The sequence below is a fragment of the Alternaria atra genome, assembly GCF_907166805.1.
Source record: "Alternaria atra isolate CS162 genome assembly, contig: 21, whole genome shotgun sequence".
NCBI lineage: Eukaryota > Fungi > Ascomycota > Dothideomycetes > Pleosporales > Pleosporaceae > Alternaria > Alternaria atra.
In genome coordinates this window covers 6,458,042-6,479,408 of record NW_025091319.1, presented here as the reverse complement: position 1 = coordinate 6,479,408, position 21,367 = coordinate 6,458,042, and the positions used below count along the sequence as shown (strand labels likewise).

Here is a 21,367-nt window from a genome sequence, read left to right as displayed (position 1 = left end):
GTCATCTGTGCTTTGTTGAGACCGCTCGGTTCGATCCACAAGTTAGAAGCCAACATACTGACCAGAGAAGATTGTCGCGATTTTCGTGATGTTTTCCATGGTGTTTTTCTTTGCGCGCAACAACGCCATGCAGCTCGAACTGCAAAGACAAGCCTCCCAAGCCATGTTTACGAGGACGCCCCAATGCTTGGTGCTGCATGTGTTGAGCCTAGTGCTTATGCGTGAATGGTGGCATTTCTTAAGCGTCGACGGAGAAATGAGCTCCACTTGAATCTCGAACGCTAAGCTTGCCAGCAATGGTAGCGCCCGTATGCAAAGACCCTTCCTCATCCATGAACGCACTGACACATAGTGCTTCTATACAACATGCTCAAAACCTTGGAACGATCAAGATATGAAATGATCTGAGTCGTGCGGAAGTATAGCCAACATCCGTTGCATCCGACCCGCTGCACGTTGACAATCCGCCACAAACGCGATGCCAACGTCATGACAAGCCTCAACAGTTCTATGCATTATGCAACGGCATTAAGACGAGATAAACATACGTCCGCGTCTTAAAGGAGATGGTGTGTTGACCGCCTACAACAATATTCCATGTCGGGTTCATTGCTGGTTTCGTCAGAGTCGGCTTCTTGCGCAATATCATCATGTGTAGGTATGCGAAGGCCACTTGAGACCCCATGGCTGTAACAACCAGCCTGAGGCATAGACTCAACCCACTCGTGACTGCCATTAGTGATGGCAACATTGACCTTGGTTAAAACACTGAAACTAAGTTCCCGATGCAGTGTTGGCCCTATGTCGTCGAAACATGGAGCCGCGTTTGGCCAATGAGCTCTCGTTGAGTCGAGGTTGCAGGCATTGAGTGAACATAGTAGGCATGGCAGGTGTTGAATCAGCGTAGGCAGCATTGAGCGAGCATGGGCACCGTGGTGGCATTGGGTGAAAATTACTGCCATCAACGCTCAAACCAAACCTTCCCGATTGGGAAATCGCGTCTACTGTCGACAAATCGCTTGAAGCTACCCCATATAGGTGTTTACAGATTCACCACCAGATTAAGAGTCAGAAACTGGACTGGGTAATTTTGCAGCGGCGATATATGCGATCTTGTATAGAGAGTAGCAACGCGGACATGGCATCGGCAAAATCGGTCTTTTCGGCCATCTCGCTGCTACTTATGGACACCACCAACCTGGATATCGCACATTTCGGTCAACAAACAGCCCCAAAACGCGATATGTGCTACAAATCCGAAAACAGCGGAATAATCATGCGCGTAGAGGAGATGTATAAAGATCGAGGCCTTTGATATTAGACATGCATCGATACAACCATCTTATCACCTCCTTCCAGTAAGAGAATTCTTATCGTACACTCCTAATCCTGCAGTCATGGAAGCAGCAACAGAGACCATCCGCAACATATACGCAAAGAGTGATGCTCGTGAACGACAACAAATCCAGGAACAGATTCGGGACCTGCAGAAGGATCTTTATAGCGACTGGGAGATGACGTTCAGCCTAGCCATGGCAGTAAGTCTTCCACGCCCCTTTCGTATCATCCACTAATCCGTCTACAGCCTCTCCAGTGGGCTCTTGTCGATGTCGGTATCGATCTCAACATCTTTACCATGCTCTCTTCGTCTATGACACCAATCACACATGATGACTTCAAGCAAACGACGGGCGCAGCGCCGAGTCTACTCGCCCACTTGCTCCGCTCCATGGCATCATTTGGACTTATAACAGAAGTCGAGAAGAACACCTTCGCAGCAAACCGTACTACACGGGTCTTCGCGAATCCGCACATTCGTGGCGCTGCACCACATCTTTCGAAACTTCACTTACCGGTTATGCAAGCGCTACCCGGCTACCTGAAGGAGCACAACTACCAAGACATCACCAACCCTAAGGATCTGCCGTTTCATACGGCCATGAAGACTGAACTGACACCATTTGAGTGGATGAAGCGGGATGGCGAGCAGATGAAAGCACTCGGCCACATCATGGTGCTTGATTCCGTTGATAGCTGGGTCTCCTCATACCCTGCTCAGCAGGTTGTTGGCAACTTTAAGCCCGTGGATGAATCTGCGCTCCTGGTTGATATTGGTGGAGGTTTCGGTCAGCATTCTGTCGCATTCAAGAAGAAGTTTCCTGAACTCCCTGGCCGTATCGTCGTCCAAGATGTTCCTTCAACTCTCGCGCACGCACCCAAAGTGGATGGCATCGAGTTCCAAGCCCATGACTTCTTCACTCCACAGCCCGTCCCCTCCGCAAAATTCTACTATCTACGCCATATTATGCATGACTGGACAGATGAAGACTGTGTTCGCATTCTTTCAAACATTATTCCGGCTATGGGTTCAGAATCGCGTATCCTGATTGACGAGGTGGTTTTGCCGGAGACCAAGGTGCCTTGGCAGGTCGCCATGATGGATCTTGCGATGATGGCGGCGCTGGGCGGCATCGAACGGAGCAGAGAGGACTGGATGAAATTGCTTGAGAGCGCAGGATTGAAGATGGTGGATGTGCATTGCTATGACGATGTGAGGTTCCATTCTATCATGACAGCTGTACCGAAGTGAGGTGCAAGTCTGTAGATAGCGAAGCGGCGGTTTGTGCTTAACCGTGTACAATGTATGGCTCACTCACTGTTTGCCTTGCGATGTTTCAACATGCAGTAGTTAATGCAAACATGAGCGCGTTAGGTCTGAAGTCTGATCGCCTGCATTACATGATGATGAGTGTTTCCGAATACTAACAAAACGGGCGGCGTATGCGTATGCGTGTTGGGAGAGAGGCGACGAATACGTCAATCGGACTGATACCATGACAAGCGGCTTAGTCATCCATTTGCATTCCAGCTCCGCGGGCTATCGTCGCGCCTTGTAACTTCAAAGATTCGCGGCCACAGCCATCTCGACCCACGCGCTCGCGCTAGCAAGCTTCCCACGCCCTTCTTTTCAATCATGGCGATCTCGGAGTACCAGCGCGCGCACCCAGGAGTAGCTCGGAGTATTCAGAAAGCTCCGAACATGCTAACAGACGCAGGACGGTTGCATGCGGGGCAGGCCCAGACAAGGCCGCTCCACTTGCCATCTTCGCGCCGATAGGGCGCGCATTAAAAGGGCGTCTTTTGACGCCCGGCACGCCTTCATGCATTTTTTTGCTGTCATAGATGCGCATTTTGCGCCAAGCTACCCTACTCAATGGGGGATGAGATTCCGGTGTCCTTGTATAAGGAGCACAGGGTTTCGTGGTCGATGACCGAACATCTCTCACGAATAAGAAGTCTTTCGGTTCACGTTGCGAGCGCTTGACGCAATTCTGGTGGATTTTTCTTTGCAAAGTTCATAAAAGAGAAGAAGAGGGGCTTTTTGGAAATGGATCCTATAGCCAACCCGACAGTCCAGGTGCAGGACATGCCGATCACCAGCGACGGAAGACCTTATGCAGAACCGGATGAGATTTGGGATGGACTGAGGAGGACGGTGTCAAAGATGACGGGACGATCGAAAACCGGGAGCGAGGCGAAACAATCTACGCATCAAGAGATGGAAATCCGATCGCATGGGCGTACACGGTCGCATCGGACGCAACCCATTGACGAGCTTGACGAAGAGCCCGGGATACCCATTGTTGATGCCGAAGACGACTTTCCTGAGGGTGGACTTCGGGCATGGCTCGTTGTCGCATCGGCATGCTTGATGCTATTCCCTTCGTTTGGGTTTATGGTTTCCATTGGCACGCTTCAGGACTATTGGGGCCAGAACCAGCTCTCGTACATGTCAGCGCGTGATATTGGATGGATCCCATCGGTTTTCGTTTACCTCTCACTTGCGCTGGGCATCTGGGTGGGACCGCTCTTCGACCGTTATGGGCCACGATGGATCGCGCTGACAGGGAGTGTCATGTTTCTCTTGATGATCTTCCTGCTTGCCGAATGTGACCAGTTTTGGCAGATGATCCTTTGCTGCGGTATACTGGGCGGGTTTGCTGGCGCCATGTTGACCACTACGAGTCTCGCAGTAGTCGCGCATTGGTTCAAGGAGCGACGAGGTCTGACGCAAGGCATCGCCATGATGGGTAGCTCCGCTGGTGGTTTGGCAATCCCGTTGATGCTGCGGACCACTCTTCCAAAGTACGGCTACGCATGGTCGCTCCGGATACTGGGCTTTGTGTTCCTCTTTTGCTTCATCGTCGCCAACATTCTGATGAAAGCTCGCATTCCGCCGTCCGCTGCCGCAAAGAACAAAGCCATAATCTCCCTCTCCATCTACGGCGATTTGCGATTGAGCTTATTCACGTTGAGTGTTTTCGGTTTCGAGGTCGTTCTCTTTGGTGGACTGGGCATTATGCCTACATATGCAACGCTGAGCACCGACTTTCCGCCTGATACTGGCTTCTATCTCATTGCTGTACTCAATGGTGTATCTTGCCTCGGACGTCTATTTCCCGGTTATGCCGCGGATAAGATTGGTCGATTCAACACCCTGTTCATCATGATCGTCTTCACCTTGCTTTGGATGCTAGTCTTGTGGTTGCCACTCGGTACAACATCACTTCCAGCACTGTACGCTTTCGCAGCGCTCTTCGGTTTCGGTACGGGTTCCTGGATGGCGTTAACGCCTGCATGCGTAGGACAGCTATGCAGGGCAGAAGAGTTTGGTCGATACTATGGAAGCATGTACTTCATTGCTTCCCTTGCGACGCTGGTCTGCATTCCAATCAGTGGAGAGCTTGTTCAGACAGTCGGGCCTCAGCCTATGGTAGCCTTTTTCTGTGCGATTCTCGGCTTGTCACTGATCAGCTTCTTGTTCAGTAGGTGGGCGTGTTTGGGAAGGCGTTGGACGCTGAAAGTGAAGGTCTAAGTAATTCAATAGACAACTTTGTCATGCTAAGAGAACAAGGATCACCAAGAACTCAAAGATCCCACAATTCTGTTGTTGGGCGGATTGAACCAGCATGATGCGAAACTGCCAGCCGATAGCGCGACCAACTAGAGAAAACTTCACGGCGCTAAATTCGGCCCCTTCCGGGATATCACGATTTAGCGGAAACTAGCCCATCTAACAAATCACATGGCGATGCTTTACACCAGTAGAGAAAATATCTGCAAGTGAGTAAAGCTACTGATATTGTTTGATGTATAGGTACCTGACCGTTTCGATACCGCAAGGAGCTTCTAAAGTCGCAAGCTATGTACCACGATGTTCTTGAGATGCTCAGCAACTACATGCAGCGCCACCACAGGGTGGTCCAGGCTTAGAGTAGATTTACATGACGTGCTTTGATGGCGCCGAAGAGAATTTCCTGATCGACAAGGGATAAGAGCATACGAGTATGTATAACCAAAGGAGCTTTATAATGTAGCCACATTGTAGTATTCCGCGGACACTATTGCCTGTGCGTCTCCAAACCCTTTCCCCGCAAACATGTTGGACCATATCCGAGATATCGAGAGTTCGCCCCATATCGACCACCATGATTCCGACGACAGCAAACCAATCATCGAGCCACAACTAAATGTTGGCGGCCATGGCGCGACGCAGCGCCGTCTCAAGGACTATCATGTCACAATGATCGGTTTTTGTTCCGGTATAGGGACGGGACTCTTCATTGGAACAGGATCTGCGTATGCAAATGCTGGACCAGCGGGCTTGTTGCTCGCATATATCATCGTCGGGAGTGTGTTATGGTGTGTTATGCAAAGTATTGCAGAGCTGGCTACTGTGGTCGGTATTCTATGGCGTCTTGTTCCAAAATCGTACTCACCATCAATCAGATCCCTACTGCTGGTTCATTTCCACATTTTGCTAGCCGCTTCATTGATCCGGCGGTCGGTTTCTCCCTGGCTATAAGTTATGGATACTGTTATACTATATCCATTGCTGCTGAGTGCTCAGCATCCGCAATTCTCGTAGGCTACTGGACCGACCTATCGCCTGCCGTTGTCATCACCATCAGTCTTGTTCTCATCCTTGCAATCAACCTGCTGAGCGTGCGCTGGTTCGGTGAATCTGAAGTCGCCGCAGGTACGATCAAGATCGCATGCTTCCTTGGTCTAGTTTTGGTTTCTATTGTCATCACGTCCGGAGGCGCGCCGAATGGTGAGACCATTGGCTTCCGTTACTGGAACGACCCCGGGGCCTGGGTGGATTACAATGGTATCACTGGGCCGACGGGTCACTTTCTGGGATTCCTGGCATCGTTCGTCAACGCAGCGTTCTCCTTCATTGGCGTCGAGGTGGTGGTTATCACAGCTGCCGAGAGTATTAACCCACACGTAGCCATACCAAAGTCGGCCAAACGGGTTACATACCGCATCGCCCTGTTCTACATTCTGGGTGCTCTTCTTATTGGCATTATCGTTGACCCTAGGGATCCCGGTCTCGTATCAGACTCTGGAAATGCCAACTCTTCACCTTGGGTCATTGCGATAAAGCAGGCGGGCATCTCTGTCCTTCCTTCCATCGTCAACGCCTGCATCCTCATATCTGCCTGGTCGGCAGGTAATTCTTACTGTTGGGTCGGATCCCGGATCATCGTCGCAATGACCACAGATCGCCAACTTCCACAATTCTTTGGCCGCACCTGGAGCAACGGAGTACCATACTGGGCAGTCCTGGCGTCGTGGCTATTCGGTCCTCTCGCATATCTCAGTTTGGGTTCGGGAGGCGCTGCGCAAGCTTTCGGTTGGCTGGTGAGTCTTAGCACTGTTGCGGGGTTGATTGCCTGGGCAACATTATGTTTCTGCTATATCCGCTTTCATGCTGCTATGAAAGCGCAAGGACATAGCCGAGATAGCTTGCCCTGGAAGGGCCCGTTCCAACCTTTCACTGCGTGGTATGGGTTTGTCGGGTCTACTATCATTACCTTGATTACGGGATTTCCTGTCTTCTTGAAGGGAAACTGGAGTACGGGTGATTTTATCGCCTCGTATATTGGCATCCCAATTTTCATTGTGCCGATCATAATCTGGAAGTTGTGGCACAAGACAAAAGTGAGTACTTATCTCTCGTTGCAAGCGGAATTTGCTAACGCAACTTAGTTCGCTCGTGCCAACACCATCGATCTACATTCTGGACGTCTTCGGTGAGCCTAGGCTGTACAACTCCCTAACCTTTGAAGCCATGCGCTTTTGGTTAGCAGGAAGGAAACTGATATCTTTGGGCCGACAATGCACACTGAAAGTGCACATCTAGTCGAGTTTGTAGATAGTTTCGTTATGCCACAACAAACAGCGTTTGCTATTCACTGACTTAGATTTGTGTGAGCAACGTGATTTGGAGGGTGTGTAAACGAATACTGAGAGTATGCAATGCATGCGTCTAAGAACAATGACTGCTTGTTTATGCTCACTTATGTAAACGACTATGACTGGGTGCCGAAAGAACAAAAGGTTGAAGTAGAAGAACTTGCGGTATGTAGGGTACATGCGCGATGATCTTCGTGTGCTTTAGGGTCTTAAGGTACTCACGTTTTGGAAACAATCAACTCTGTCACATCGTGCATCGAACCCTTAGAAAAAGACACGCTGGGGGCAAGCAGCTCTTTGTGCTGGACCTCGAGCCCTTCATAACGAAAGTCCACGACAAACATATCTTGAGAAAGTACCTTCATTGGGGTGATTGAAACCTTAAGACTTAGGCCTACGTGGGTCCTATCGGTCTTTCCAAATCCGAAAGCCTGATATCTCGGAGGCTTCGACGATATAGTGCGATGGAATGCTTCCAAGTTTTGATGTTGCACAGTCTCATGCAGCAACATTGGGTTGCCGATATAGCACCACTCTTTTGGGTGCTCCGCAGTGTCATGACGTCTACATCCCAAGGCTACAAATACCACGTAGTTTTCGGTATTTCCTGCTTTATTGGTCGGACTGAATCTGAATTCAAAGGCTGCGTGCCAAGACGAAGGTCCAACGTTGTCCTCCTTGCCCTGCAGGATATTATCTTTTGCGCTCCAGGCTTCTTTTGGATAGCATTGTCGTATCTCAACGCCTTCTGGAGGCTTTCGAAGAAGAAACCCCCACCGACGCCGAACGCTGTTTGCAATGGTTGAAGTACGACTGTTGCGGATGTATATTTCTCTCGGATAGGCCGTGGCTGAGGTTGATCCGGATGGAATCAATGACACACTGGTGCTGACATTTCTAAGATATATATCTGCCGACAAATGTCGCAACGGAACAACCACATAGTGCTGGAAATCATGGACAACATGACACCTCAGGATCCCCCAAACGATGTCGAGACCCGACCAGATCATAATAGGTGACCGAAGCGGCCGAAGTTTGTCGCGTTCGACGCTGCCAAGCTCCCGAGTGTGAAAAAGTGTTTGCCATATGCGGAGACCCCGGTGGGTGATGGTGTAAGGAGCCACGGGACCATCTGAAGCGAAGGGTATCAGATCCCGTGCTTCTCGAAAATCGTTCGGCCCACTTGCTAGCACGTCTCCAGTTAACTGATTTGTTCCGAATTCTGAGCTTTCCCAGGCAAAGAGCGTCTCGTCCTCGGATATCTTCATGATCTCTTCCTGCAATCTTCTAAACGCCTTTACTTTTCCTTCGCCATACAACAATGGCATGTTGACATCAAATATTCCAAGGAGAGAGTAGGCGATATCTTCGGATCTTGTCGCCTGTCGGTCTGCCGCCCATGACATCCGCATACTGATACTTGCGGTTTCCAAGCTCTGACCCTCCAAATACTCTATGGGGATGCCCGTGATCTTCGATATTCGCGTACCAATGCTTCCCTTATTCCCAAGAAGCTGCCAGTCGCGGGAATAGAATTTCATACCCGGGTCGAACTTCGTGTCCGGGTCTATATTCGACTGGTAATTACTAGGAGCAAGTAACTCTTGTAACGTCCAAGCACGCCTGAACCATTTGCTGAGCGCGAATGTGTTGCTATGCCACGCGCTGGGCCCCTCCATGAAAGCACCCTGGACCTCTACATCGGCGAGATAAGCATAGCATCGATTACAGTTCTTGTACCATGCGAACATGCTATTGATAGCCTCCGAAAGCTCAGCACTACTGCTCTTGTCGATACAGCATGTATCGATCCACGCGTACTTGAATCCATCTTCAATAGCAAGTTCGCACGTCTTTTGGATCTTTGCGAAGCCTTTCTTCTCCCTAGCCTGTTCTAGATCGGCCAGATCAGAGAACACGACCTCTTCATCCTCCCAGCAGTGTGAAAGAATGACATATGGTGGAACACTGTCCGAAAAGGACTTTAGCTCAAACGTACAAGCGTCTAAAAGCCGCATGTTGAGGAACTGCTGTAAGCAAGCATCCCTTCATCAGAAGGGCAGTCCGCGATGGGAGACCAGATCACTTCCCGTGCTCTTGCGCCTATCCTTGGCAATGTACTCTGTAGCCAGGATAATTGCGATGACTTTCAAATGCCCTTCACCAGATGAAATCGTCTGCTGAAGTATGCGGGAGCAGACTGTTGAGGAACGAAATTCCCTTTATCACGGAGTGCTATATCTAGGGCGGCGAGACACAAGAGCAAGGTCCTAGAATGCGTCGAGAACAACAAAAACCCTAACCACGATAACCACTACTATGGTCAAGTTGAGAGGAGAGAAGTGTACGTTCAGCTGTGAACAAGGCGGGGGCTCAGGACACATGGTCCCTGCCCCGCCAAGACTCCTCGCTTCAAAACGCGCAGGATCCTTCTCCCAGCTACAGCTCCCTCAATCTCTTCTTTCCTCAACACGAGCCACGCGCGCAAACCAGCTTTTACACGCGATCAATACATCGCCCATCCAGAGTAGTGCAGCTACTGTTTCGTTGGAGAACTGACAAACCATTGCCAACACACCCAAATAGTCCATGTAAGTCTCAGCTCTTCTTTTTCTTTCCACATCCCCCCGTCTCAATATGATGAACACAATACAAATCACAAGTTTCAAGACGGATCGGAGAGGGTTTCACGGCCTTTATTGAATGAGTATTTCCTGTCTGAACAAGAGAAAACAATCACACTTGTCACATTACTATATCGCCTACGATACAGCGTCGCTGACAATTCCAACAGGCAATCACAATCAGACACAGTTCATAGTAATTCGTAGCAATGCCATTCAATGTAACCTCTCCAAACCCGTACACATTCGCCTTGTGCCATCTCTATGACAAGCCGGGAAGAGGCGGCAAATCAAGAAGAAGAAGAAGTTTGCAGTTATTTTGACTTGATTTTGATGTTGACGTTACTGTTACATGCAGATGGACAGACACAAAGAGCAAAATTCGTTACCGACGTAAAGCAGATAGACAAGGAAACGAGATTCGAAACAAGATCCAATCCTTTAGCGCCCCGACAATGAAATCAAATCCTTTCCACCCGATATCCATTCCGGTCATTGTTGTCCTTCACGTTGCCCGTTCCAACTCATCCGGGTTTTGCGCCGCGTCCGACATCATGTCCGTTGCCATGCTTCGTTGCTACGAAAGTTTTATCATACCTTAGTCCTCTGCCATTGATACTGTGGTCTTGTTGGTCCTGCCACTGCGGCGCGGTGTACCGTCGGCGGTAGCAGCCTTCTTGGGCTGCTTCTTCTTCGCAGGCTCCTTCTTCTCCTTCTTGGGACGGCCGCCCTTCTTGGGAGCTGGCTTCGTCTCGGCTTCTTCCTTGTCCTCATCCTTGTCCTCATCCTTGTTCTCATCTTCGGCCTCAGCCTCATCAGTCTTTGCCTTTTTCTCGGCAGGCTTCTCTTCGGCGTCAGCGCCGTTGGCCTTATCCGCGGATGCTTCGTCGGCCTTGCGCTTGTCGCCGACCTGGGGTTCATCGTCCTTCTCGTCGGCCGCAGGCTTCTCTGCGGACTTGTCTTCTGTCGCGTCCTCCTTGGACTCTTCTTTTGACTCTTCCTTGGACTCCTCCTTGGACTCTTCGGCCTTGGACTCGCCGTTGGTTTGCGCGTCTTCCTTCTTCTCCTCACTATCTGGGGCGTCCTTCATTTCTTCGTCTTTCTTCTCAGCTTCAGAAGGCTTGTCGTCATCCTTCTTTTCCTCTGTCTTCTCCGACTCAGCTTCCTTGTCGCCTTCTTTGGAGTCGCCATTAGCTTGTTCTCCGTTGGCGCCGTCAGCCTTCTCGTCGATCTGGAGTTCGGAAGCGCGCTTCACAACGTCGTTTCCAGAGCGCTCGACGTGGACAGCGGGGTTATCAGGTGAGGCATTCTTCTTGATAGTGTTGCCCTTCTTCGACTCGATAGCAATCTCGCCTTGCTCCTTAGTCTCAGCAACTGTGCCACCGGGCTGTCCTGAACCCCAGTTCCATGAGACTGATATTTACACGTCAGCAACGGGCTCCTGAATTGTTTTCAAGGGTACAATAGACGCGATCGAGAGTACAGCAACGCGCGAAGATGGGCGATCGTTGCGCACCGGCAAGCGCAATGCGCCTGGCAAAAGCCTGCCATGCGCAGCCACCACGTCTTTGAGGAAGCCTCGGATTGGAGAGGTAAGAAACACGTACCTTTGTCTCCTTGTTGGATCTCAGTGTCAGTCATTGTGTGTAACGCAGCTCAGCAGTCGCAGGTGGTACGAGATGACGTTATGCTTCGCAAACCAGCGTGGGAAGTCGCGAAAGCGGAAGAAGAGGAGCAATTGATGCGCGTAAAGGTAGAAAGGATACTTTGATGCGTAGAGATGATGCGCAAGCAGTTGGGAGAGACGCGACGGGTGGTGTGGAAGAAAAGAGAAGAATGGAAGCTGAGAACCTGAGTGCTGGGAAAGTGAGCTCGAAGATCGGAAGCTGCGGTGCCGAGGTTTGATTGGCTGCCCTGACCCACAAACGTGCCAATCTTGCCAATCTATGGGGAAGGTGGCTGGCAGATCGAGCCACGGCGTCATCTGCCGGCCTGTGCGTCGTTCGGCTGCATTCTCGAAATACATCCTTGTCGATTGCGTTCTTTCGTCTCATACCATGTGGAAGGAAGGTATTCAGTTGTATAGTTGACCCTTACATTAGCCATGTATTCTAAGTATGGCGCGTTCACGTCTAACTCTTGCCTCCTATCCCTTCCTGCACACTGCCCCACCTGTGGCTATGTTCGTAATCAAATGCCGTAACCAAAGCTACAAGATGACTCGCTGCTGCAAGAACAACAAGTACGTGAAATATCTGATGGCTCGAGCCCCAAATGTCGTACTTTCCGGGGTTCCACTTCTCAGGTATCCTTGCAGCGTAGATAGCAGCACCAGCAATATACAGCGCGCCCTGCAAAAGAACCCAGTACAGCCCAATGCTTTTCCGCAAATGTTCAACACCATACAACCGAACGCCATGAAGCACAGGAAATACGGCGGAAAGACCCATGAGTACGAACATGAGCGCTCGAAAGGGCCTCAATGCAGGAGTGCGGAACTTGGGGTGTGTCGCTACGACAGATGTGCCAGCTGCCAGCGTCGTGATCATGGTCCAATAAGTTCTTCGCAACTCTGGTTCGCTGCCAAAAGCATAGTAGATAACCGGTATGAAGCTGCCCCAGATCAAGAAAACAATGCCCAGGTAGTCAAGCTTATTGCCCCATACAGCGACTTCATGCGAGTGATTCTGTATCGTATGATACGTCCCGCTCATACCCAGACACGCGACGGCTCCAACAAAGTAACACCCGAATGCCCAGACATCCTCTTGCGTAGCCGTCTCATAGCGGGAAGCCAGTGTGTTGTATAATGCGATTGAAGATACGGCAGCCATCAGGGCTCCGATAAAATGCGTGTAGATGTTGACGGTCTCGTTATGTAGATATCCGAGGCTCTTCCAAGACTTAATGTAGGAATTGGATTGAGCGCGGTATCCTGACTGAATGTAGTGGTTGTCTTGCTGCCATGGCGAGAGTTCGTCCCAGAGCAATATCAACTTTTCTTCGACCTTTTGCTCCAGCTCTTTCCCGGTTTCTACAGCCTTTGACGTTGCTTTCTTTGTGGTTCCCATGTTGTGATTACTGATGGATACTGTATAAGAGGTAACAAGAGAGAGGGATTATGGAAAGTAGGAAAAGGCCTGTAGTATATGAATGTTCAGTGGGAGTTCACATGTCATGAAGCGGCCTCGGAGAATCCGCGCATACCCTCAGGGACTACGCGCGAACTATGCCACGTCCGGCGAGGCTTGCGAGAACAACGCATCTCTTCCCAATGACCAGCAATTGCTAGGCGAGTTCAATTGCTGGATATCGTGATCAAGGTATCTGATTTTGCTCTCGCCATGAGACAAGGCATCTGAGACGCGTCGAGCTCGGGCACTGCCCCTCCATCCCACCTTCCAAACCTCCAGCGTGATTGCTTTCACTACCACCCATCATGGGTCGCAAATACGTTAGGTGACATACGACCATGGTTATTAGAATCTTTGACATTACTTGAGCTCCCGTCCCCTCCAAAACATCCCAATCCAACCGCCAACGCGATGAAGTCCTCCGATCCTGCCCGACCCAACAGTCGTCGCGCCGCTTCAGGTGCTTGGAACCGTCTGAAGCCCGTCCGCGAAGATGTCTTGGAGACATATGGGCTACCTTCAAAAGGCGAGACTCGGTACTCTCCCTCCTCTTGTACATGTAGGCACAATTGCTAACCTCACAGTCTGAACGACTTCAAAACACAAGAAGTCTACTTCAACCGCATAATAGAACGCTACATGAAACTCTGCGCCCTTAATCGCGACGAACTAGACCGTCTCTTCGTCTCAGTCAGCGTCCCCCAAGCTACGCAAACAGACAATACAAAATCAACAACAACCGCAAACTCCAAGCTCACGTCTTCCTTCTCCTCGCTCTCCCTCTCGAAACACGCGCCCCCAGAGCACCAACCTACCGGTCGACCCCCTCTCGCCCCAACCTTGACAAACATCCCCAATACCACACACTACTCCATCCCCCAAAAAGCCTTCGTCCTCTCCATAGACGAACTCGCCACGGTCCTCGCTTCCCTGCGCAAACTCCGCGAAGCAATAACAGCCTCGAACCGCAGTGACGCCTTCGCCCTCCGCGCCTACACCTTCGCAATCCACGTCAGCATCCTCTGCCACGACTGGTCCTCCTACCTGCCCTCGCTCCTCTCCCTCCTCAATACCATCCACCCACGGAATCCTTTATCTCCCTCCACGCTCCACGAATTCGTCGGCCTGGTAATTCTCGATCAAGCGTGCCGACAGTCTGATTACGCAGGCGCCCGTACGACGAAGTTGGCATATGGGTATAAGGATTGGCGGGTGGAGAAGGTGTTGAAGTGTCTTGTTGCGGATGATTATGTGGGGTTTTGGCGGGTGAGGAGGAGTGTGGATGGGTATCAGAGGAGTATTATGGAGTGGGCTGATGGTGGGGTGCGTGTGCATGCACTCAAGTGTTTGGGAAAAGCGTATCTATCTGCGGACAAGGCGTTTGTGGAGAGGGTTACGGAGAGGAGGTGGGAGGAGTTGGTTAGTGAGGGGGTGGGGTGGGAATTGAGTGCTGATGGGGAGAGGGTGTTGATCAAGAAGCCAAAGGGGGCTTGAATGAGGACGCTGATACCCGGTGCAAGTGCGATGGGATGGATGCCACGGGTTGGTTGCAACCGGAGATGAAGCGTTGAATGGGGTATCATTAAGACTTTTGTATAAGACCATATCACTCATCATCCATTTCCTCGTCCTCTTCTTCTCCTTCCTCTCCAGCATCCGCAGCGTCTTGCCAGACATCGTCATCCATATCATACTCGTCCAAGTCATCCATCTCCTCATCCTCGTCTTCTTCGCCTTCTCCTTCACCAGTCTCTCCCCTAGCAGCAGCCTTCTCTGCACGTTTCTTCTCGACGTTCTCCTTCTGTATGCGTCTTCGCTCCGCCTTCTCCTTGTTCCGTTGCGTCCACTTCTTCTCTAGTTCTTGCTCTTCCGCTTTGCTCTTCTTGATGTACTCGTGCCACATTATCTTGCCGCCACAAACATCCTCCTCAACCTTTGTGAGGCGAAGCTTCATGCGAGGACCGAGCTCGACGAGCTTGACAGCGCGTTTCTCGACGCGGGGCTTTGAGCCTCGGGCACGTGCGTGGGATGTCTCGTCGCCGGCCTTTAGCTTCTCCTTCTCGCGGCGGGACAGGACCTTTTGCCGCACAGGTGCCGTTACTTCTACCTCGGCGTCGGTGTCTTGTTCGGTGTCCGAGGCAGACGTGTAGCCAGCAGCTGAAGGGTCCAACATGTAGTCTGCCACATCCTCAAGTTTTCCCAGGTTCGGCAATGCGCTCTTCTTCTTCTCCTTGCTGCCAATAAGCTTCTCAGCTGCGTATAATCGTCGAATGGCTTTTGGGACGCCTGTAACTTTGGTTGTAATCGCGTAATGTCGCAGACTGATTGTGACGGATCCATTTTCTTCGGAAGGAGGCTCACGGTTGAGCAAGAGGACGCGCTTGATCGAGTGTAGAGGGGTGGTGTGCGGTTGGATAGGCGGGAACAAGCCCTGGAACATGTCTGTTACGAGTTTTTCCAGATGCTTAGGGGGTGCCATGTCGCCGAGTCGTTCTCTCTCCGAGTCGCTCGTCAGGAAGTTGTTCATCACCAGCAGCGGGGCGACCATGTAGTCGTTTGCGCCAGCTCGTGGGCGCCTCATCGACTTGATGATATCTTTGCAGAGACTGTAGTTCTCCACTCGGAAATGGAGGGTAGGACCGCGGGGGACGCGGCATAGCCTGAGGTTGACGTTTCCGACTTCTGAACGCGAAAACAGCAGAAGATGGCTGACACCGAGCGGTCCAGACATGACAAGGAAGTCCTTGAAGATTGTCAGCTCAAGTCGTGCAGTTAAACATGTGGGACATACCTTCAGCTTGTTCGCCCTTCGCTCCTTCAGTCGGATAGCAGTATCAGGTTCCAGGCAGTGGCGTACATCGTTGACGAGGTCTGAGACAGATCTTCCTACTCTAAATTTTGTTAACAATCAAGCTAACGCCTCGATATGATCAAACTCACTCTTGCGCGCCGATACGAATGACCATGGATTTCGGAGTTCCTGTGATTGGCTTCTTTGCAAGCTCCTTGTCGCGTACCGACTGCTTCTTCCTCGCGGTTCCTTTTCCACGAGCCATTGCGAGGACTCAGTTCCTTATTGTCGACTTCTGTTATTGAATTTAGAATGACTCCTTCTGTGAGCCTTCCGTTGCGACTGTATGCTCCGCTGCTGTGACTTGGAGGACGAGGTGCTGGTGTTGTCGAGCGAATGGCTTTTGTCGCATGCAGTCGCAAACTAGAGCTGGCTGGCGCTCGAACTTTTAGGTGGGTCCCGTCCCACTTTGCCAAGATTTCGACTTCTGTTGGTTCCGAGGCGTCGAGAGCAAGAATACTGTGCACAACTTTTCCAGATTCATCACACGACAACATAATGCCTGGAGTTACGAAAAGAAAGCTTCGCGATGACGCGACCACCGCGACTGGTGCGTCAAAGAAAGCGCGACCATCGAATGCGCCTGCGAAGAAGGTCCAGAAGAAGCCTGCACCACCGCCAGAATCCGAATCCAGCGATGACGACCGAGACCCTACCGACGACGACGAAGAACGGGAAGTAGAGGGCGATAATGCTCCAAACGATGAAGCCGAGCCCTCTACCAGCGCCAGCGCAGACCAACCGAAGAAGTCCTTCCGAGACCTCGGAATTCGCGAAGAGCTCTGCGACACGGTAGAAAGCCTCAACTACAAAAACCCAACTCCGATTCAGGAACAGGCTATACCTCTCGCCCTCGAAGGCAGAGACGTGATCGGGCTGGCTGAAACGGGCTCTGGAAAGACGGCCGCATTCGTTCTACCCATCCTTCAATCCCTACTCGAGAAGCCTCAGCCATTGTTCGGTCTGATCCTGGCACCTACACGAGAATTGGCATACCAGATCGCACAGCAGGTGGATGCTCTGGGTAGCATTATCAACGTCAAGTGCGCGACGCTCGTAGGAGGAATGGACATGGTGCCTCAAGCCATCGCCCTTTCGAAAAGGCCGCACATTGTGGTGGCTACTCCTGGAAGATTGCTCGATCATCTGGAGAACACCAAGGGCTTCTCGCTCAAGCAGTAAGTTGAAACAATACAACCCGTAACGAAACAGGATGCTAACCCCATTGCAGCCTAAAGTACATGGTACTCGATGAAGCTGATCGACTGCTCGACCTGGACTTTGGCCCCGTGTTGGACAAGATTCTCAAGGTACTTCCCAGGGAGGGACGCCACACATATCTCTTCTCTGCCACCATGTCTTCCAAGGTAGAGAGTCTGCAACGCGCAGCCTTACAGAACCCGGTTCGTGTGAGCATCAGCAGCTCGTCACACCAAGTCGTCTCAACCCTACTACAACGTTACATCTTCCTCCCGTTCAAGTGGAAGGACCTGTACCTCATTCATCTCCTCAACGACAACATTGGTCACCCAACAATCATCTTCACACGTACAGTCAACGAGACACAGCGTATATCTGTTCTTCTTCGTACCCTTGGCTTCGGAGCCATCCCGTTACACGGTCAGCTGGGTCAATCCGCCCGTCTCGGTGCACTCAACAAGTTCAAATCAAAGAGCCGCGACATCCTTGTGGCCACCGATGTAGCAGCCCGTGGTCTCGACATCCCCGCCGTTGATCTCGTGGTCAACTTTGATCTTCCAAGCGACTCTCAGACCTACGTCCATCGTGTTGGTCGAACAGCTAGAGCTGGAAAGTCTGGTAAGGCTGTCTCGTTTGTCACACAGTACGACCTTGAGATCTGGTTGCGCATCGAGAATGCGCTCGGCAAGAAGATTCCCGAGGAGGTCATCAACAAGGATGAGGCGATGGTGTACGCCGAGCGTGTGGGTGATGCGCAGAGGATTGCCGTCAGAGAGATGAAGGACTACCACGAACAGAGAGGCAGCAGGGGTGGACGCGGTGGTCGAGGTGGAGGAAGAGGAGGCCGTGGTGGAGGCGCCAGGAGAGGACGCGATCAAATGGACACAGAAGAGGGTTAAGTGTCTGCAAAGTAGGCACAAGTGTGTTCTATGTGTTCCGGCGTTCTGGTCTTTTCGCGTATACCCTACGAGCTGCTTGATCCCCGACCATGTCTTGGAGAAGATGGCACCCTTGGTCAGGACCGAAAAGTTTGCGTGCTGTTTTGTTGTAGAAGTGATGATCATGGACTATCATCAATTATGACATTCAAAAGCGTCTGTTGGAGCCCGCTGCCAGTCCCATGACGCCCTATCTCTATAACTTTGAATGTCCACTCTTGCGGATGCTATATAAGGTGCCTTTCTAAACTTTATCTTCCTTACCTTCCAATACACTAAGCTTTCCCTTCCTTCGAAAAAATAATTATTGGCTTTCATGATTCAAAAAGTCCTAGAGGACAACGTCATGTACTCTGGCAAAAGAGGCAGTCGCCCCAATCATGGCTCCGCCAACCAGTACTGTCCATCTATCAATCTAGCTTACACATTCATGGCTACTCTCTAAACCAATGGTCTTGTAGACTACACGCCGTCTGCGTTTATATCATATGTTTTGAGCCGCATGTAACACGACTCGACCTCAGGGCTATTTCTCTGTTCCTCGCACGGCGCCCGTTCCACGAGAACTAAATGTAACACCGCACGCCCTAAGGGATTTGTGGCAGTTTGGTGTCCACATGCATTTATCCAAATACAAGTCTGAATCGCGCAGGTGAGATTGAGAAAAGGGCTATGATGCAAGACTAACATGTTTACCACAACGTGCAAATACCCAACTGTGTGCGGAGGGAATACCGCGGAAGTGATTTGTTTCCTGAAGTTGTGTCATTTCAACTGACACAGTCATTGTTTTCGATGGAAGTGCCGACTACGAAACGAACTAAAGCAGAAGCGCGGCCATAGAGTGAACTGGTAATAGATTTGTAAGACGGCATCGTTCTGTTCGGCGGTTGTTCGCGACCATGAGAGGTACCAAGCAGATCTTTCCAGCGAAGGGGACTGAACGAAGTTTTGGACAACGGGGTAGAGTGTGGGAAAGCGGACATGATGATACGCTGCTATGAACTTTGAAATGGAAGACAACAGTCTGTAAAAACTGATTTTTACTCTTTTGGTATTTGGTGATGGATTGAAAGAAGAAGTGCAAACTGTAAGGTATTTATACCTGGCCAATTGCCCTGGCGCGGCGCGGCTGTAGCAGCTTCAGTGATTGTTTTGAAGTGATCGGAAATCTACATGGCTACGCCTATGTATGCCCTGCTATTGGCTTTCGTTTTTCGGTTGCTGGATTTCAGCACAACACATAACGACCTCGTTCTGCGTTTTGACAAGGACGTTTGAGAGGAGGGGGGAGGCTGGAGATGACCGCAGACACACAAGAAGTAGTTGTTGGAACTCTAGTATCCCATGCGCTTGCCTTGATTTCTTTTGGAAAATGGGAAATGTCAAGTAAGGTGGTAGGTGAAGAAATCGGTCATAGTCGTTGATACTTATATGGTGCCAATAACCTAGATCGGCGTTCCGCCATTTCCGCTCTCCATCTCTTTGCAAAGCTTTCCCAGCTCCTCAATCACAACTTGATGGTCATCCCACTGCTTCAACCCACTCACGACGACTACCGCAACAGGCCCATCGCAGTTCTTGATGTAGATAGGCACGCCACCACCATGGATTGCATAGTCTTTGGCCGTCTCGCCCAGTCCCATCTTTGCCTTGAACTTCTCCTCGTCGCCCTCAAATTGGTTCTGCAGACGCCATGTACTCGCATTGAAGCGAATGACAGCTGCGCGTTTCCGGCTAACCCAGAAATCGTTGTCTAGAGCAGTGCCGGAGTGCGTTACCTACTAAAGTTAGCATTGCGTCTCTTACGCACAGGTATCATCATCTTTCAACGACGAAGTTGATCATGGTACTCACGGCGTGGAAAAGCACATGGCCTGGTGTGCTGATGGTAGAGATATCTACAACAGCCGGTCGTTCAAAGGTAAGCAGGCGTGTGCGGAGGTTGTAACCTAGTTTGAACGCGACGCCAGAATCCCAGTGTGGCAGTAGAGCAGCCTTTTCTTGCTTCTTGATGGCTTCAACATCGCGGGGTGCCTCTGAGATGCCCACGTGTTGCGGGATCGTCATGTCGTCTGTTGCCATTTTGAATTTTGCTCTGGTTGATGGTAAAATTGGTGTGAAGGGGTGATCAAAGTATGTGGTCGTCGGACTCAGGTAATTACTGTTCTGGATGCGACGTGGCTGAAGCGGCAAGGCATATCTGCGATTGCGATTTCAAGTTTAGATGCCATGCCTATTCCAAGATCGCCGATGCCGTCCGTTCGCAGAGCTTTTTCACAAATGTGGCTCTTCCGGCACGCGGAGGCTCCGCATCGCTGGCGCTAAATCCCCGCCATCATCGATCTGCCCGCAGAGCCGCGTCGCGTTGCAATTCCACAGTCTCGACGCGTCCACTTTTCATCGCGGTCTATCGCGTCTGTCTTTGTTGCATCAATCTCGGAATATCAGCATACGCTCATCTCGTGACGTAAAGCGAAAAGAATGATATCTAGTAAGAATCGTGCGGCGCGTATGATGGGTCGTCATTTCGCAACGTAAAGCCCGAGAAAGAGATGGAGAGGACATCACAGCCACTGAGACTATCACAAGCACTCACGTAATCCTTACAGCCACCATAAAGAGACTTGAAACGGCACATGGAATATGAACATAGTCCGCCTCCGCGAGACGCTGACACTATTCATGTCTGCTATCCGAGATGCTTCGCTGACATCAGCGAACACAAATACCTGATACTGGACGGCGATGCGAACCTTCGTTTCAAGTAATACTGCTTTGCAGATCCTTGTGACTGGGTGCGATCAATCTGCCAATTTGCTTTCCCTGGCTCGCTAAGGTTACGATTTTGAAATCTTTTGGTACAGGATACGATTCCGGTGGAAGGCGAGACTTCTCTCTATGAGCTCGAAGCTATCGAGTACAGCTTTCGCTCATCAAGATGTTCGCTCTTCCACGCAAAACTTTGTCCACGAAATGCTACAAAACACTGGTATACAAGAGCTAGGTACAATAGGTTTGGCACGTCGTTCTGACCCAAAGATAAGTCGTGCCGAGTATGCCTTGCCCTGCTTGCCCGAGTATAGGTCGACTGATTTAGATCTGAGGGAGGCGTCAAGTATCAAATCAAAAATCTCAATCTTTCGGCATGGATGTATTCTATATGCCACCAGAGGCTGGTTGAGGTAAGTGTTCTATATTTTGTTCATGCTTTTGAGTATAAGAAGGAGAAGAACACAGCGATTCAAACATCAGAACATATACACATTCAGCACCGGCTACACTCATCTCTCATTGTATACATTTCGCTTTTCGCAATATCTCAGAACCTTGCTTTCTCGATTACACAGTCCA

The 21,367-nt window shown here is 50.7% G+C and overlaps 9 protein-coding genes across 9 annotated transcripts; 5 read left to right on the top strand and 4 right to left on the bottom strand.

Annotated features, from left to right (window-relative positions):
- Positions 1-1,397: 1,397 nt before the first annotated feature.
- Positions 1,398-2,590, top strand: ALTATR162_LOCUS2618 (uncharacterized protein; the record flags this gene model as incomplete). Its single annotated transcript, XM_043310224.1, has 2 exons — positions 1,398-1,538; positions 1,586-2,590. The coding sequence occupies 2 exons, from the start codon at positions 1,398-1,400 to the stop codon at positions 2,588-2,590; spliced, it is 1,146 nt and encodes a 381-aa protein (XP_043166159.1).
- Positions 2,591-3,427: 837 nt separating this feature from the next.
- On the top strand, positions 3,428-4,876 carry ALTATR162_LOCUS2617 (uncharacterized protein; the record flags this gene model as incomplete). The annotated part of the gene is made up of 1 exon (XM_043310223.1): positions 3,428-4,876. The coding sequence occupies one exon, from the start codon at positions 3,428-3,430 to the stop codon at positions 4,874-4,876; it is 1,449 nt and encodes a 482-aa protein (XP_043166158.1).
- A 564-nt stretch (positions 4,877-5,440) lies between these two features.
- On the top strand, positions 5,441-7,104 carry ALTATR162_LOCUS2616 (uncharacterized protein; the record flags this gene model as incomplete). The annotated part of the gene is made up of 4 exons (XM_043310222.1): positions 5,441-5,740; positions 5,791-6,190; positions 6,569-7,008; positions 7,057-7,104. The coding sequence occupies 4 exons, from the start codon at positions 5,441-5,443 to the stop codon at positions 7,102-7,104; spliced, it is 1,188 nt and encodes a 395-aa protein (XP_043166157.1).
- A 3,384-nt stretch (positions 7,105-10,488) lies between these two features.
- On the bottom strand, positions 10,489-11,531 carry ALTATR162_LOCUS2615 (uncharacterized protein; the record flags this gene model as incomplete). Its single annotated transcript, XM_043310221.1, has 2 exons — positions 10,489-11,303; positions 11,498-11,531. 2 exons carry the CDS (start codon positions 11,529-11,531, stop codon positions 10,489-10,491), a joined length of 849 nt encoding a protein of 282 aa, XP_043166156.1.
- Positions 11,532-12,022: 491 nt separating this feature from the next.
- On the bottom strand, positions 12,023-12,961 carry ALTATR162_LOCUS2614 (uncharacterized protein; the record flags this gene model as incomplete). Its single annotated transcript, XM_043310220.1, has 1 exon — positions 12,023-12,961. One exon carries the CDS (start codon positions 12,959-12,961, stop codon positions 12,023-12,025), a length of 939 nt encoding a protein of 312 aa, XP_043166155.1.
- A 474-nt stretch (positions 12,962-13,435) lies between these two features.
- ALTATR162_LOCUS2613 (uncharacterized protein) lies at positions 13,436-14,518 on the top strand (the record flags this gene model as incomplete). The annotated part of the gene is made up of 2 exons (XM_043310219.1): positions 13,436-13,560; positions 13,609-14,518. 2 exons carry the CDS (start codon positions 13,436-13,438, stop codon positions 14,516-14,518), a joined length of 1,035 nt encoding a protein of 344 aa, XP_043166154.1.
- Positions 14,519-14,630: 112 nt separating this feature from the next.
- On the bottom strand, positions 14,631-16,080 carry ALTATR162_LOCUS2612 (uncharacterized protein; the record flags this gene model as incomplete). Its single annotated transcript, XM_043310218.1, has 3 exons — positions 14,631-15,767; positions 15,816-15,915; positions 15,965-16,080. 3 exons carry the CDS (start codon positions 16,078-16,080, stop codon positions 14,631-14,633), a joined length of 1,353 nt encoding a protein of 450 aa, XP_043166153.1.
- Positions 16,081-16,373: 293 nt separating this feature from the next.
- Positions 16,374-17,974, top strand: ALTATR162_LOCUS2611 (uncharacterized protein; the record flags this gene model as incomplete). Its single annotated transcript, XM_043310217.1, has 2 exons — positions 16,374-17,053; positions 17,107-17,974. 2 exons carry the CDS (start codon positions 16,374-16,376, stop codon positions 17,972-17,974), a joined length of 1,548 nt encoding a protein of 515 aa, XP_043166152.1.
- Positions 17,975-19,461: 1,487 nt separating this feature from the next.
- On the bottom strand, positions 19,462-20,098 carry ALTATR162_LOCUS2610 (uncharacterized protein; the record flags this gene model as incomplete). The annotated part of the gene is made up of 2 exons (XM_043310216.1): positions 19,462-19,794; positions 19,847-20,098. The coding sequence occupies 2 exons, from the start codon at positions 20,096-20,098 to the stop codon at positions 19,462-19,464; spliced, it is 585 nt and encodes a 194-aa protein (XP_043166151.1).
- Positions 20,099-21,367: the final 1,269 nt, after the last annotated feature.